Raw genomic sequence first — 15,650 nt, 5'->3', positions numbered from 1 at the left:
GCTCGAGCAAGTATAACTCGCTCAAGATCGATTCGTTTACTCCCCTTACTGTGGAAGATTTTAGGTCCACTAACTTGTAGGTCGATAATTGGGCGCATTTTGAACATGGTCCAACTAATAAAGTGCAGATACATATTCCTAAATCTAAAGCAAAAAATGCACCATTGGCAGGGCCGGCTAAATGATTAAGCAAATTAGGCAATCGCCAAAGACCCTAATAGTGATAGAATAATTAAATTGAAATTAATAATGCATTTAAATTTATATTTATTTTGGTTAATGCAATTTTAGGGGGGAATGTGTTTAATGCAATTAAAAATAGAGTTTTAGGTTTAGATCTTTAATTAATTCGATTTTTTTTAAGAAATTAGGGAAAAATACAGTTTCCCTCTTAATGTTTTACCTCTTTTTCAATCGTGCCTCCAAAGTGAAATTTTTTTTTGCAATGTGCCCAAACCAAGTTTTAAAATTTTTCAACAGCATGTGTTCTGCTTTTCCCCTTTAATACTTTGTATTAAAAAAATTTTGCTTGATGTATGTCTTTATCTTGTGTAAGAGTTTTGTGTGGTTGTGGGCAATGACTTGAAATGGAAGTTGTGAGTTTATCTTGTGTGGTTGTGGGCAATGTCTTTATCTTGTGTGGTAAGAATTTTCTTACTTTTATTTTTTCATTCATTTCTTTTCTTCTCTCTCTTGCTCTTTCGTCTTCTCCGTCACACTCCACACAAAACCATCTCTTCCGTTGCAATCAGAACCCTTCAATTCAGAATCCAACCCCTGGATATCCCAAGCAGAGAAATTGAAAGGCATGCTTGTTTCTTGGGCACCTAGAAAAGAAACACAAATCCTTTGCCAAGAGATCAAGATTAGGCTCAAACAAACCCAATCACAAAATACCCACAAAGCTTTTATATCACAGGAAGAGAAACAAACAAAGACAATGTAAGGTACAGAGAGAAGAACGGAAAGTTGACAAGAAGATTTGCAAACAGAGTGAAGTGGATTCAGAGAAAGGAAAAGGAGGAACTAATATGGGACTCATGAGAGAATTCGCAATCAGTTTCTTGGTCCCTGATCGATCATCATCCTGGTCAAGGCCGGCTCACCCGTTGATCAAACCATCGCCGCCCTCTCCTCCCACATGGACCCCGGCGACGCCATCATCAACAGCGGCAACGAGTGGTATGAGAACACCAAGCGGGTAAAGTGATTCAAGCGTGAAGGAGAGAGCCAGAGAGGAGAGAGGAGAGAGGAGAGAGAATGATTTTTTTCTATTAAAAAAAGTGATTGGGAAGCTACAGTGCTACCCAACCAAAATATGTAAAATTGGGGTATCTACTATGGATCAGTTTTTGGTATTTTTTTATCAAATTTTCCCTAGACATAGGGAAGGGAACTAATATAAAAAATCTACTACTAGTGCTCTTAGACAACGTTGTGGATGCTGGCTGCCACTTTTTCAGTTTTCTGGGCACTGAAAGCTCTGCACGCCAGGGTAGGTGTTTGTGGATCTGGCTGACATGAGTCCCCATTTGGCAATCTCCTCACCCTTCTCTTATTTTTCCTTCTTCAAAAAAACATGAAGTTCGATGTAATATAAAAAGTGGGAAACGTCAACACTTTTTTATTACTATTTAAATGAAAAAATTCACTGTAAAACAAATTTTTTTTTTCATATAAAATTTTCAACTTTGTATTACATCAATCACATTTTATTATCACTTTAAGAAAAAATATTCCTCCAAGATGAGGGGATGGGGTTGCCTAAGAGCATCTCCAGCAGTTAGAATTAACGTAGCTACTCAAAAAGTGTTAATCTCTACTTTAACTACTGGTTATCTTAAAAACACTCCAACAATAATCTTTATCCCACTCTCTATTTTTTTAAAATAATTTTTTTAATATTTTTTTATTGTTTTATTTTCTTTAAACAACATATATACATTTTAAATATTATAACTTTGACCATAAACTGATAAAAGTATTACCAACTGTTATAATTCTTGAATTGTTAGTTCACGTGTGTCACATGATTTCTTTATGCGTGAATTGATAATGTACGTAGCTTTTCTCCATTCTTTCTGTTCCAGAGCGCCTCTTTTGTCTAGTCAGGATAGAAAACCAAAAAATTAGTATTTTTTACCACCAATAAGATATTGACATATCAGCTTATAACAAGAAAAATTATTGTTTGTAAAACACTGAATCTAATCTTCTTTTTTTTACTTTTTTAGACTAGAAAAAAAAAAAAAAAAAAAACTCACAACTCCCAACCACCGCCCACTTAGACATCGCCGCCATTGCTCCAAGCCGGAAACCGCCGCGTGGCCACTTCCCAGACCCTGGGTTGGCCGCGCAGCCTGGTGGCAGCCACCTCCAATTCCGGCGTGGGGCTGTGGCGGCGACGGCCAATGGCTGGAGTGATTTTTTATTTTAAGACTAAAATAGTGAAAATGAGGGTTTTGATCTAGTGTTTTGCTAAGTTTTGTTAATATTTACTTTTCTTATTTAGTGATGACGTGTCAATCTTTCATTGGAGGGTAAAAACCAACAGATTTATGCCACTGCCTGATTGAAGTTATTCCCTCAGTTTGAAACCACCATGCATAATCACCATAATTTGTTGTTAAAATTTGTAAAATGATATATTCTAAGAGATATGTTAGTTGGTGTTATTCTTATATTCTTTTTTGTTTATTTTTGTTCTTTTTATATCATTATTAATTGGAATAATATTGTCAATCCACCTTTAAATTAATCTTAATTAAAAAAAAAAAAAAAATCAATGATAACTGAATCAAAAAACATTTCTCATATTTCTATTTCTAATTGAATGTAACATTATTCAATAAAACATAAGTCACATTCTCAAAAATATTTTTAGAATATATGTTCAAAGATTACTTCCGTGTACTTCTTTTCTTTTCTTTTTAGGTTCGACTTAGATTCAATTCTAATCGAAAAGAAAACACTAGAACCGGAAATCAATAGCAGGGATTGAGATGCACGTCCTATCAAGGATATATATATTCTAATCCCACTTAATTCAATTTTAACTACAACTCCAACCCTGAATACGAGTAATTTTAGAAGTCAATCTTTTATTATTTTTGTATTCGTTCAAGAATAATATGACTTTTAAAACTATCACTTGATCAAAATTCAATAGTAATTTTAAAAGTCACATCATTTTTAAAATGACACAAAAGTGACAAAAGAGTGACTTATAACATTACTCTAATTCCTCACATATTAACCATAAAAATGTTTTGATTAGAGACCCACCAGGTCAAATAACTTTCATAAGTGGTCTTTCACAATTACATGCTCGAATTTTATTAAATTCGAACAAATAATTTGAGAAAATTCTAATCAAATTTGAAATATAATACGTTTATAACTTTAATACAATTTTTGTATAACTCTAACAACTTTTTATTTTTTATTTTTTTTTAAAAAAAAACTGACAATTGGATCTATTTTCTTACACGTGAGTCCTACATATCCAATTGGTGATTTTAAAAAACAAATTGTTGAAGCTATACAAAAGTTGTATAGAAGTTGTAAACGTATCATATCTATCTCATCCAATTTTCAGCACACAAAGTTGCGGGGATTAGGATTCTCTCAAATTATTTGTGGATTTGAGAGAATTTGAGCAAGTGATTATGAAATATCGTTTATGTGATCCACCTGACCAAATGAAAATTGAGTTGTTCAACAACTTATTCGATTATGTGAATTTCATAAATAATGTCTCATAATTATTTGTTCAAATTTTTTTAAATTCAAACAAATAATATGAGAAAATCTGGTCTCAAACTTGCAGGGAGTGTTCTGAGCACACCCGGTAAAATTTGGTTAAAAATAAATAATGTCGAGCTCTCTAGTAATGAGCAAATTGTGACAAACGTGAGGCCAATTGCTTTGAAATATATATATATATATATATATATATATATATATATATATATATATATATATATATATATATATATATATATATAATTTTTATTTTTTTTTAGGTCGATTATAAATACCATAACGTTCTGGAAATGAAAGTTGCTAGGTGCACGTGTTGCACATTGCGTTATGCTATTCGCCAGGAGTCCACGACATGATGGATTAGAGCATTTTTAATAGCCTCACTAAAATGGCTTTTTAACTATTTTGGTGAGTCAATTTGATAAAAACACTAAAAAATCACTCACAGCAGTCTCACCACTTTAACTAAAAAGTTTTGATGAGTGAAAATATTTACCAATTTTGATAAGTAATATTCATTCACCAACTCTTTCATCAATTTTGTTTCTCATTTCTCTCTCACATGATCAGTACACTTTTTTCCTTCTTTTTTTTCCCCTCATTTTCTTCTCTCATCTCCCATCTCTCACACACGATGATGTCCTTATTTCATGGACATGAAAGTTTTTTTTGTCCCTGACATAAACTTTGTGGTTCTTTCATTTATTTTTTCTTTATTTCTTTCTTGAATTTGATTGAGAAGCAAATGAAGATTTTTGTGAATTTCTTAGTAATGATCTAATCTCAAGAAGAAGGTGTATGGCAACTTGTTGTATAAAAAGATTAAATAGAGGAATAATAAAAAAAATATGAAAAATATATTATTTAAATGGAATAGTGATAGTGAATAGTTAAAATGGTGAGGCTGTTGGGAGAATTTTTAAAAAGTGGCTCACCGGAATAGAGAAAAGTGGTTTTTAGTTACTTTGGTGAGTAAAATTTAATGAGGTTACTAGGAATGCTTAGAGAGCTCGAACTCCAATATCCAAACATCGAATATCACTACCTTCCAACGTTCCAGTCTGTCAGGTTCGGGGGTTGTCTAGGTTAACGGGTCAACAAAGGCAGCCCATTTATTTATTTATACTTTTTCCTAGTTTTTTTTTTTTTTTTAAGAAAGTGAAACTTTCATTAATCTCTCTACAAACAGATACAAATCACCACTAAAGGTGTACACAAAACAACACCTTTAAGGTGTGAACCCCAAGCTGAACAAGCTCAGACAATACATTAACAAAACAAGAAAATACCCAAACTGAGCTACAAGCCTACAAACAAAGAAGACACCCCACCAACAAGTCAGCCACCAAAACAACTGGGCGCCACCAAACCACGGCGAAAGGGAGCATAGCGTGGCCCTCACGTGCTTCCCAGAAAACAAGAAAACGTAGCGCGTGAAGGCTACGCGCCGAACATAGACCATCGAATTGGCTGTAGCAACCAACAGCTAACCTAGAAGACTCTGGCAACCCAAGCTGAGAGGTGCGTGTCGAATAGAAAGCAACGGAGTTTCATAGATCTGGTCCTCACTACATGCTTGTTTCGCTAAAACCGGCCAGGACAGCCACCGATGACACAAGCGGAGCACCACTTCTCCTCCGACACCTCATTGGGTGTTTTCCTGCCATAATTCAAAGAAAAGCAACAAATCAAAACCCTTATAGTCCAAAAGGAATAAAAGGGACACAACAACCACCGGATCAAAATCAGAGGAACAAAACACTACACAACCTTAATGGTTGGGGGATTCTAGCCTCCACTGAAAAAACTAGGGAGGAAAACAAAACCCCCTTAGCCCTACAAGGCTAAAGGGAATAAACAAAAAATTGGGAGGGAGGCTTAAACCCCCCGACAAGAGAGACTAACGGAGAAGAATAAACTTTCTCTCTTAGAGAGAGGAGCTCTGATACTTATAGAAATGTTTTTTTATGGGAAAAATACAATTTAGCCCCCCAAACTACCATCGATTCTCCGGATGGCACCCCAAACTACCAAAGCTTGGATTCCGGCCCCCCAAATTACCTGACGCTTTTATTTTGGCCCCATCTGTCAGCTTCGGCTGTCTAACTGGACAGAAACTGAGTCACGTGACGCGCACGTGACTCATTTAACTAAAAAACCCGAGATTAGTCCTCTCCCCACAGACTGAAATTCCGAATGTTGTAGCTCTGTTGTCTGGTCTTTTTTTCCCAATATTTTCGCAATACAGGAGAGGAAAGGAGAGGAGGTCGCACAGGTTAGGGCTCAGATACATCGCAGGTCCTAGATCAAACTTGTGGTAGCAGCTATTGATCGAACTCGGCTTTCGGCGGATCCCGTCGTTCCAGCATCCATTTTCTCCACTGCCGACAAAGCCAGACGAGCTCGGCTTACCAACATCCAGTTGCTCCTCCGCCGGCAAATCCAGCAACCGTATTGGCCCCAGATCCCCAGTAACCCCATCTGAAATCTCAGTAAGCCATTCAATCTTGATTTTGTTCTGTAGAAGTGGGTTTAACCAAATGAAATTTTGAGCAAACCATGTGCTACGCATAGTGGGTGCTTGATGAAATGCCTAAATGGTATATTGTGCAATGGGTGCTTGATGAAATGCCTAAATGGTATATTGTGCAATGTTTTTTTTTTTTTTTTGCTTAAAGATTAAGGGGTAGTTAACTTAATGAAATTTAGAGCAAACCATGTGCTGTGCATATTGGGTGTTTGATGAAATGGTTAAATGGTATATTTTGCAATGTTTTTTTTTTTGCTTGAATTTATGAGCTTGAAGATTAAAGGGTAGTTAACCGAATGAAATTTAGAGCAAACCATGTGCTGTGCATAGTGGGTGTTTGATGAAATGCCCAAATGGTATATTTTGCAATAGAAGAAGAACTACCGAGTTGGTGTTCGATGAAATGCCTTAATAGGAAGTGTATTTAGGCTTTGTGGTATATTGGTTTTTTTTTTTTTTTTTTTGCTTGAATTTATAATCTTAATTGTATGGATCTATTATTGTATTGGGTGGAAATTCGAAACTTAGATTGCTCTAAGTTTGGGCCTTCCTATTTAGGTTGCTCTAACTTGACCTAGCTATGGAGTAATATGCTATTGTGCCAATATATTACATGGATAATCAGTTAGATTATGCAAGCCATTTGTTGGTATGTTATAGAATTCTATTATGAGTGATATAAGATTTGATTGTCATGTGCTTTCTAATGTAGGCATGCGTAAATGTCTACAACAAGTGACTTATCAAGTGGTCCGTCATTATGTAAATGTGGAGTACCTGCATGAGTGAGGTACTCTTGGACCTCGTCCAATCCCAGTAGGAAGTGGTATGGATGTATTAACTATAAGGTAATTTCTTCATGAAAGTAGCTTTGTGTTATATTTCATCGTTAGTAGTTTATGACATTTTTTGATTTTTTAATGCAGAAAGCCGGCGATTGTGATTATTTTGATTGGGCTGATAATAAAATGACCGCATACGAGGAGGGATTAATGAAATATTTGAGAGGAATGGAGGAGAGAAGGCTTGCTGAGAAGAACAAAGTCGATGAATTGATTGATCAAAAATGCAAGGAACATGCCGATAAACTACGCCGGGAGTTAAGGTTGGGCCAGAATAATGGCCAAAATAACTGAAAGATGTTTAGGACTGCGTTGTTAGTTGGCATTTTGGTATTAGGCTTTTATTTTATTAATTATAGCGGACCTAGAAGTACTAAGTTGATGTTAAAATGACAGTTGTGAAAAATGTTCAATTGTATGTTTTCATTTTGGATGTTATGCATGTATAAAATTATCATTTTGGATGCCTCTTTGTTTTGAATGTTATGTAATATCCCAGATTTTTATTAATAATAATAATAATAATAACTTATTAAGTAAGTTTAGTTAACTTATTAAACAAGTAGAAAAAAAAAAAAAAAATTCAAACAACTTGCCGTGCAAGTTGTTTCCTTCTTTTAATATTTTTCCTCTCTCTCTCTCATTTCTTCATCCTCTTTCTTCAGTTCTCCTTCTTCGTTCTTTCTTCTTCTTGTCCGGATACCACACAGAGAGTGAGAAGGAGAGAACAGAGAGAGACAAAAAGACCAAGAGAGTGAGATTAGAGATGAGATAAAGAGAAAGAGAATCAGAGAGAGTGAGATGAGAGATCGGGTGAGAGAGATGCCGGGAGATCGTGAAACCGGGACCCAGGCCCGATTTCCGACGGGTCTGATAGGGACGAAACAAAGATGGAGAACCGGAGGCCGATCCTCCATGGGTCGCCTGCGGCCGGAGCTGGGTTGTTGCCGGTGAGCTGGGGGTGCAATTTTCAGTGGAGCCGTGACCCTATGAGACTCGATCGTCAATGGCCGGTCCTCCAGGAGCCAATTTCTGGCGATTCAACAACGGGTCGAGGCGATGGCAAAGTCCGGTGGCCGGAGGATGCAATTTCCGACGAGATAGAGCTGGGTTTTCTGTGGGTCGTCGTCGGTGGTGATTTCTGATGACTTGGAGTGCGATTCCGGCGATTTCAGTGGTGATTCCGGTGAACCCGTAACCCGAGGACTCGAGGAAGAGAACTGGAGGTGACCCGATTTAGGAAGACCCGAGAAACCGTGAGACCCGAAAAACCCAGTCCTCCATTGACGAGCTTCGGTGATACCTCCGATAGTTTTCTGAGAAAATCCTTACAATTCTAGTAATTTCATTATGGATTTATAAGGGTGTAATTTCTATGAAATTGTTGATGGGTTTTGGGTAATGGGCAATAAAAATCTGGGTGTGTTTGGAGATGAAATCGGTGGAGTGTTGTAGATTAATTGAGCAAACTTTTTTGCTTTAAGAATAATTTTTGGTAGAAAAGAGGAAGACAATTATTCTGGAGTGTCTTTCTATAGGTAAACCGATTGGATATTTTTGGATGATGTGGGGGAGAATCATATCAACTATTCTATGTTTTAGTGATGAAAATTGATACATGGTTTGTCAATGGATTTTGTAGAATTGTTAAAACTCCATTTCAATCTGTTATAGGTATCTAAGATTGGTAGAATCTCTTTTGGGTTGATTTCTTTGGATATTCAAATTGAGACTGAATGGGTTTCTCTATGTTTTGAGTGATTTTGACTTTGTAAAATTCTGAGTTCTTATTTTTATTCATTTTGGTGGTTGATTATATGATATTTGATTTTGGTGATACTATGTAATTGGAATTCTTAGGTTGTGGATAGCCGATTGTGGAGAACTTTTAGTAGTAAAAACATGGTGAATATTGAAGGTTTTAGACATTAATTTATGTTTGAATTGCTGATTTCATTTAGTTAAGTTGAGGAAAAATTATGGGTTGCCTGAGAACGTTGGTTTTCTATTTATGATCTTATTATTGGATGATTTTTTTTAGTGCATGGAGTTTCGGCTTAAAGGCGTGGGGATTTATCATGTTTTGGGACAATTTGATGAGAACTGAGTTCTCTCTTGATGATCAGATGGTGTTTATGCTTCGGATAAGGTTCTAGTATGTTGCCATAAACTTTAATGAGTTCAGCTTAATTTTGTTTTGTTGGATATGGAATTTCGGACTAAGGATTGGTCAATTCAAGAGAGTAGTTGTTTTAGGAGAGTTTCTGCGGGTTAGGCCAAAAGAGTTCATATTAAAATTTCTAGAGCGTTGGTGATTTAGTCACTAAGTAGTAATATGGACTTATGAATTATTAATGGGTAGTATAATTTGAAGACCTCTTGTTACGTGTTATGATTATTTTAATTATGTTTTAGACTACAAATTTTAGAATATTCTTCTAAGCTTCTACTTTCAATTTATTTAGGTAAAAGCTCGACCCCGACGCTAATGACTAGTCCAGGTAAGGGAACACAACCTAAAAACCCCGGCAAAATTTTAATAAGACTTTTCAAAAGAAAAAGTTGGGGATTTTTCCTAAACGCCTTTATTCCCTTATATTAATTGTCTCTTTAATATTTTGTCATGATATTACTCTTATTATCAAATGTGATTGAGAAATCATGTGATTATATGATATCAAATGTATATGTGTTATATGAGGATTTCATGAGATTCTGTATAGTTGTATTTGTGCATCATATCGTATATGTTGCATGTGCTCCTTGTGAGCGGATAATGATGATATTATCGTAATTATATGTGCATATATTCCACAAAGTTTTACCCCACGGTTGCATCGTGTTTTGATCCGAATCCATTTGGGTAGCGTGGCAACCACATCAAAAGTGTGGGCTATCGGTCGGGAGGGCTTCACCTAGGGAAGTTCCTAATCCGTCAGCTCTTCTCTGTGACGACAGGCTGAGCATATTAGGTCCTTCGGGATCGGTCCTTTTGGACGTGCCAAACGTGCGCCGCACATGGTTAAATTGCGGAGGTGGGCCGGTGGAGGGTAAAACTGACACACTGTATAAATGATTCAACACCATGCTGCATTTGATCTATTTGCATGTTATTTAACTGTTTCTTTATCTGCTAAATTATTTGAATTTTATTTAAAACTCCTGAAAAGAAAATTTCACTTTTATTGTTGCGATTTCCTTACTGAATTGTCAAACTCACCCCTTATTTTCCCAAATCTTTTCAGATAACACAGTAAGACGGAGTCATTTCTTTGTAATGGCGTAGACCTCGCTAAAAGCAATAGTTCATTGTGGATCGACCAAACCTTTACTTTGTATAGTATGTCTCTTATTGAAATTCATGGCGTTGTAAAGATTTATTATTAGACAGGAATAATATAATAAGAAGTTACAATCTATATGTTTTAAATGTATGCTTACTTTTCAATGGTTTTTAGCACTCAAACTCACGTTTCCCCTTATATCCCAATATGGGGGCGTGACATGTTAGGTATGTTTCTTTGTCATGGTGTTATTAATGAGATTGAGCATTGGCTATATGTATTGACAAGAACATGAGTTGGGTATTTAATTTAGTAAAAAGTGCTCAATTCGTACAAATGTGTAATGTGTACACAACACCTGCTCAATGAAAAGTGCTCAATATCTATCTTTAATCCATTACAACCCAACATAACAATCATCCAAGTCATAAAAACAACACCTGCTTGTCATCGAATTACTTACATCCAAATATTTAGGCATCATCCAAGTCATCCTTGCAATTCCATAATAACACATGCTTGTCCAAACATATCCATCACCTAAATCATCAAAACAACACCTACTTTTCATCAAATTAGGTTCAAATACATCCATCATCTAAGTCATCAACACAATTACATAATTACACATGTTTGTCTAATCAATTACATCCAAACATATCCTTCACTTTAGTCATCAAAACAACACTTGTTTGTCATCAAAACATTTCCACAATAACACATCCAAACACATCCATAAATTGTTTATCACTAACACAACACAACCACCCTAATATTTTTGCCATTCCGGCATTCTTCCTCTTTCTATGATTAGCCTCAAGTACGTCAATTGCCTTCTCCACTGTTGGAACAATCTTTCGACCTCTAGTAACAGGCTTTGATGAAGACCCTATTGGCTGAGAAAATCCTCCTAGCTGAGAAGACCCTGTTGGCTGAGTATACCCTCTTGGCTGAGAGTTCCCTGATGGTGTAGGGGGTCCATACAATCTAACAGTGTTGACAGTACCTTGAAACTGTAAATTTAAATTAAATCAGTGACATGAGTTAAAAATTTAAATAAAATTCAAAACTTAGAGAACGAGTGTTTTGATTGCTCACAATAGTTGTTGGCTGTGACTGTGATGGTGTAGGGGGTCCATATAATCTAACTGTGTTGACATTACCATGAGACTGCAAAATGTTGTTAATTAGGTTATACCAAAACTTACATAAAGCAACATATATAAAATAATGGTGGATTGAGGGCTTACAAAAGCATTTGTCTGAGGCTGAGGTTGTGACTGAGAATGCGGCTGTACTGACAAAGGTCAATACATCCTTACTGTGTTCATAGTCCCTTGAGACTGTAGAGACACAGTAATTAGTGTTGAACATACTACAATATAAAAGTTTAAAGTTCTATTATAAAAGAATGCTCACAATAACATTGGCATGGGTCCGAGGCTGTGACTGTGAATGCGGTCCATACCCTCGGACTGTGTTGACGGTACTTGGACACTGTCAAGACAATAAGTTAACAATAAGTTTGGGTGGGGTTAACAATAAATAAATACGTAAAATATGGGTGTTTCCAGTACTCACCCAATCATTGGTATGAGGCGAAGGCTGAGTCTGATGCTGGGCCAAAGGCTGAGACTGACACTGAGACTAAGGTAGAGTATGTGGTTGTGGCTGTGACTGACCTCTACCTCTACCTCTACCCCTACCGCTGGTACCCCTACCCCTTCCCTTACTCCTTCCTCTAGACGATGCAACAGTGGTTTGTGAGGTGTGATGGGCAATTGAGGGCTGCAAAATGGATGTTTACCTTATGAGGGTTAGTGGCAAATGTAATGTAAATGATAGAAAAGTTATGACATGAGAAAGTTACCGGTTCAGAATCAACTGTAGATTGAGGATTCGATTCAGTGTCAACTGTAGAATGGGGATTCGATTCAGTAGATTGCACCTACCACATTAAAAAAACAAATGTCAACATAATGATTAAGCATCACATTGAATACCAAGAAATAAACCCTAAAACTGTCAAAGGAATTTACCTCACTCCTACGAGGTCCTCTATAATTAACTGCCTCTATTCTTATGCGGGGACATGTTCTTAGGTTGTGTCCAGTACCCCTACATCTGGAACATCTCATAGTAACCCCACCCTTCCTTATCCTGTATTGATTTTTGGGCTCCTCTGGTCCTCTGGTCCTCATTACTCTCGGCATTCCAGGTTGTATTCTAACTACTGGTGGGTCTACATGCACGCCATTTGTCTTAGTCCACTGTTCTTCACTAGGCATGGGATACACGACATGTTCATATGACTTTTTAAGCATATCCACAGTATACCAATCAAAAACATAGTCAACAGGTTTTGCACTATCTTTCTATATTGCACATATTGCATGTGCACATGGGATTCCCGTCATGTCCCATTGTCTACACCCACATGTTCTTCTAACCAAGTTAACCACATGTTATTTCTGCTTGTCTGTCACTTCAAAAAACCCATCCCCAGCATACACACCATTGCAATGACTAACATCTCGTGAGAGTTCATCTAACCGTTCCAAAATTTTTGGACAAATCTTGCCATCCATTTTTATGATGCCTTCCCGCTTCTTTTGGTATCTCTTCATCAATTTTTTTCTCAACATTTCCATCAACGATATTATTGGCAGGTCACGTTGTTTCAAAATCCAAGCATTGAAACATTCTGAGAGGTTATTCACAATTAAATCGCACTTAGGGAAGGTACTGAACCAAGCCCTTGACCACGTACTTGGGTCAATCTTGGAACAGGTAATCATACGCATCCGGGCTTGTCCCCTTTAGTTCCTCCATTTCTATAGACCACTCAGCCTCTGTGTAAGCGGCAGCCGCGTTCCAAAGCTTCTCCTTCAATGCCAAACCTCTGTGACCTACATCTCTGTAATTTGCGTACAAATGTCTACAACAAATCCGATGCTCAGCACCGGGAGCCACCACTTCCAAACTCGGGACCAGACCCTGCGCAAAGTAAAATTAAAATGTCAGACATAACATTGATTGTATCATAAAAAAAAATAATAATAAATAAAAAATAAAAAAATTGATTGATTGATTAAAGGAATATGTAATTGGTACTTTACCTTCTGACGATCAGAAATAAATGTCCATCCCTCTGCGGGGGGGGGTGCCAAGATCCGAAAGCAAAGCCTCTAAAAACCAAGTCCAACTATCTTTGACTGCTGCTTCTACCACTGCAAAAGCCACTGGATACATCTGATTATTTGCATCCCTTGAAATGGCAGCCAAAAGTTGGCCCTTATGCGGACCTTTCAAGAAGCACCCATTCAACCCAATGATGGGCCTACAACCAGCAAGAAAACCGTTTTTCATGGCGGCCAAGGAGAAGTACAACCTTTGAAATTTTGCGGGCTTATCGGGTAATGGCCTCTCTATTTTCATCATTACACAATTGCCAATATTTGTTCTCCTGATTGTCTCACAAAAGTCCCACAACTTCTTGTACTGGTCGTTCACTTTGCCACGTATCTTGTCTTTTGCAAGTCTTCGAGCCCGATACAACCTATGCTCTTTCACATCTACACCCCATCTTTCTTTCACTGTCTCTACCATTGCCTTTACAGGCATGTTGGGTTGTGCTCTGAACTTCTCAATCAACTTATCCGCAATCCAAGACGATTTCAAAATAGAATTCTTGTGTTTCCTCCTACAATTGTGTACGGACTGAACTGATCGAACTTCAAAGGATTCCTCATCCTTGCACTTGCGCCCATAAATCCTATATTTGCAACGCATATCCCTACATACCACTATACATTTCGCAAGGTAATTCCTCTTAAACTTTACATCCTTCCCCATGTTTACATTAGTCTCTCTAACTGCATTTCTGAAAACCTGGATTGACAGAAATTTTTGACCCACCACAAACTCTGTGTTACCCATGTCAGCCGTTTGGAACTCAGAAGGCTCTGTCACATGTCTCCTCTGACTCTGGGAGGTCACCTCATACTCATCATCACTTCTGGGAGGAGATGTAAGAATGTCACTGCGTGGCATGTCTGAGTTTGCATCATAATCATAATCAGATCCACTGTTAGAATGGTCGACTCTTAACCTACCTTTGTCTTCATCACCTTCCTCTTCACCCTCATCACTTTCATCGCTCTCTTCACCTTCCACACCACCATCACTTTCCTCCCTATCCTCCCCATCGATGTCTCCAACCTTTCTAATGCCCCCCCTCCCCATAGATGGCCCAGGAACATCATCATGAACATCATCATTATCCACAAACAGATCCGGTTCATTTACCTCTTCCCAATATATATCGTCACGCTCGATCCTAGAATACCCCCTCTCATCATCATCATTGTCATTATCATTATCATTATTATCTTCATCATTACCCTCATCAATGTCAGGAATGGACTCACTAAATGAGTTGATGTACAACTCAACAATTGGTAGACCCAAGTAGGCTTGAACCATTTCATTTACATCAAAGTTCGATGTGATTAATTTCAACCCATTTCGAAGAGTACACCCCGGCAGTAAGTAATAAATCAAGTCCCCGGATTTGTACCCATAGCTTTCAGCAATATCTTCTACAACTGAAAACGACACCCTATCAGGCTAAATGGCATCCGTGTACACATCAACATCTCCCCCAACATATGAATTCATGAACCTCCTATCTATATGACCTCCATAATGCACCTCAAATACGAACTCTCGTGTAGCCATCTTTGCAACAAAACATAATAAATAAAGAAACAAGCAAATTGAATATCAAGTGAAAAGATGTGCACATGTGAGTGACACCCATTGAGTTATTATGATTATTAAACATCCATTGAGTTATTATAATTATCAAACTATTCTAAATCAAACACATTGAGTTATTATTATTTTAGTTATTATGATTTTTTTTCCTACGTCTTTTTTCCTCTTTTCTGTTTTTTTCCCATGTGTTCACTATTTTGGTAAAAAAAATTCAAATCAGGTATCCTAGACATGCTCACAGTGTTTGTAACGTGTGTGTGTGTGTACAAACATGCTCCATTTTCAATCACAAGCCCATAACAACTGACCCATTACTTTCGCATTTACAAAACTCAATTTTCAATCAAGGGGATAGGAAAGTGTGGACAAGGGGACAGTGGATAATACAACTGACCCACGGTTGTCTCTTAGGGGACCACTAAACCCTAAAAACCATTTTCTTAATTCAAA

At 37.2% G+C, this 15,650-nt stretch overlaps 1 protein-coding gene and 1 long non-coding RNA gene across 2 annotated transcripts; one reads left to right on the top strand and one right to left on the bottom strand.

Moving 5' to 3' along the window:
- Positions 1 to 7,784: 7,784 nt before the first annotated feature.
- On the top strand, positions 7,785 to 10,554 carry LOC133872388 (uncharacterized). The gene is made up of 3 exons (XR_009901012.1): positions 7,785 to 9,286; positions 9,603 to 9,638; positions 10,383 to 10,554. It is a non-coding gene; the product is annotated as an uncharacterized LOC133872388 (long non-coding RNA).
- A 2,642-nt stretch (positions 10,555 to 13,196) lies between these two features.
- LOC133873337 (uncharacterized) lies at positions 13,197 to 14,906 on the bottom strand. The gene is made up of 2 exons (XM_062311056.1): positions 13,650 to 14,906; positions 13,197 to 13,418 (listed from the first exon to the last, which is right to left on the bottom strand). Exons 1-2 carry the CDS (start codon positions 14,904 to 14,906, stop codon positions 13,197 to 13,199), a joined length of 1,479 nt encoding a protein of 492 aa, XP_062167040.1.
- Positions 14,907 to 15,650: the final 744 nt, after the last annotated feature.

Source organism: Alnus glutinosa, chromosome 7, assembly GCF_958979055.1.
Source record: "Alnus glutinosa chromosome 7, dhAlnGlut1.1, whole genome shotgun sequence".
In the NCBI taxonomy this organism is placed as follows: Eukaryota; Viridiplantae; Streptophyta; class Magnoliopsida; order Fagales; family Betulaceae; genus Alnus; species Alnus glutinosa.
The sequence above is the reverse complement of the archived record's forward strand: the minus strand, read 5'-3'. Positions and strand labels throughout refer to the sequence as shown.

Coding starts and splice junctions, on each gene's coding strand:
- LOC133873337 (XM_062311056.1), bottom strand. CDS start 14,906: ATGGTTCAAGCCTACTTGGGTCTACCAATTGTTGAGTTGTACATCAAC. Junction 13,419..13,649: donor ATCCAGTGGCTTTTGCAGTG/GTAGAAGCAGCA, acceptor TACTTTGCGCAG/GGTCTGGTCCCGAGTTTGGA.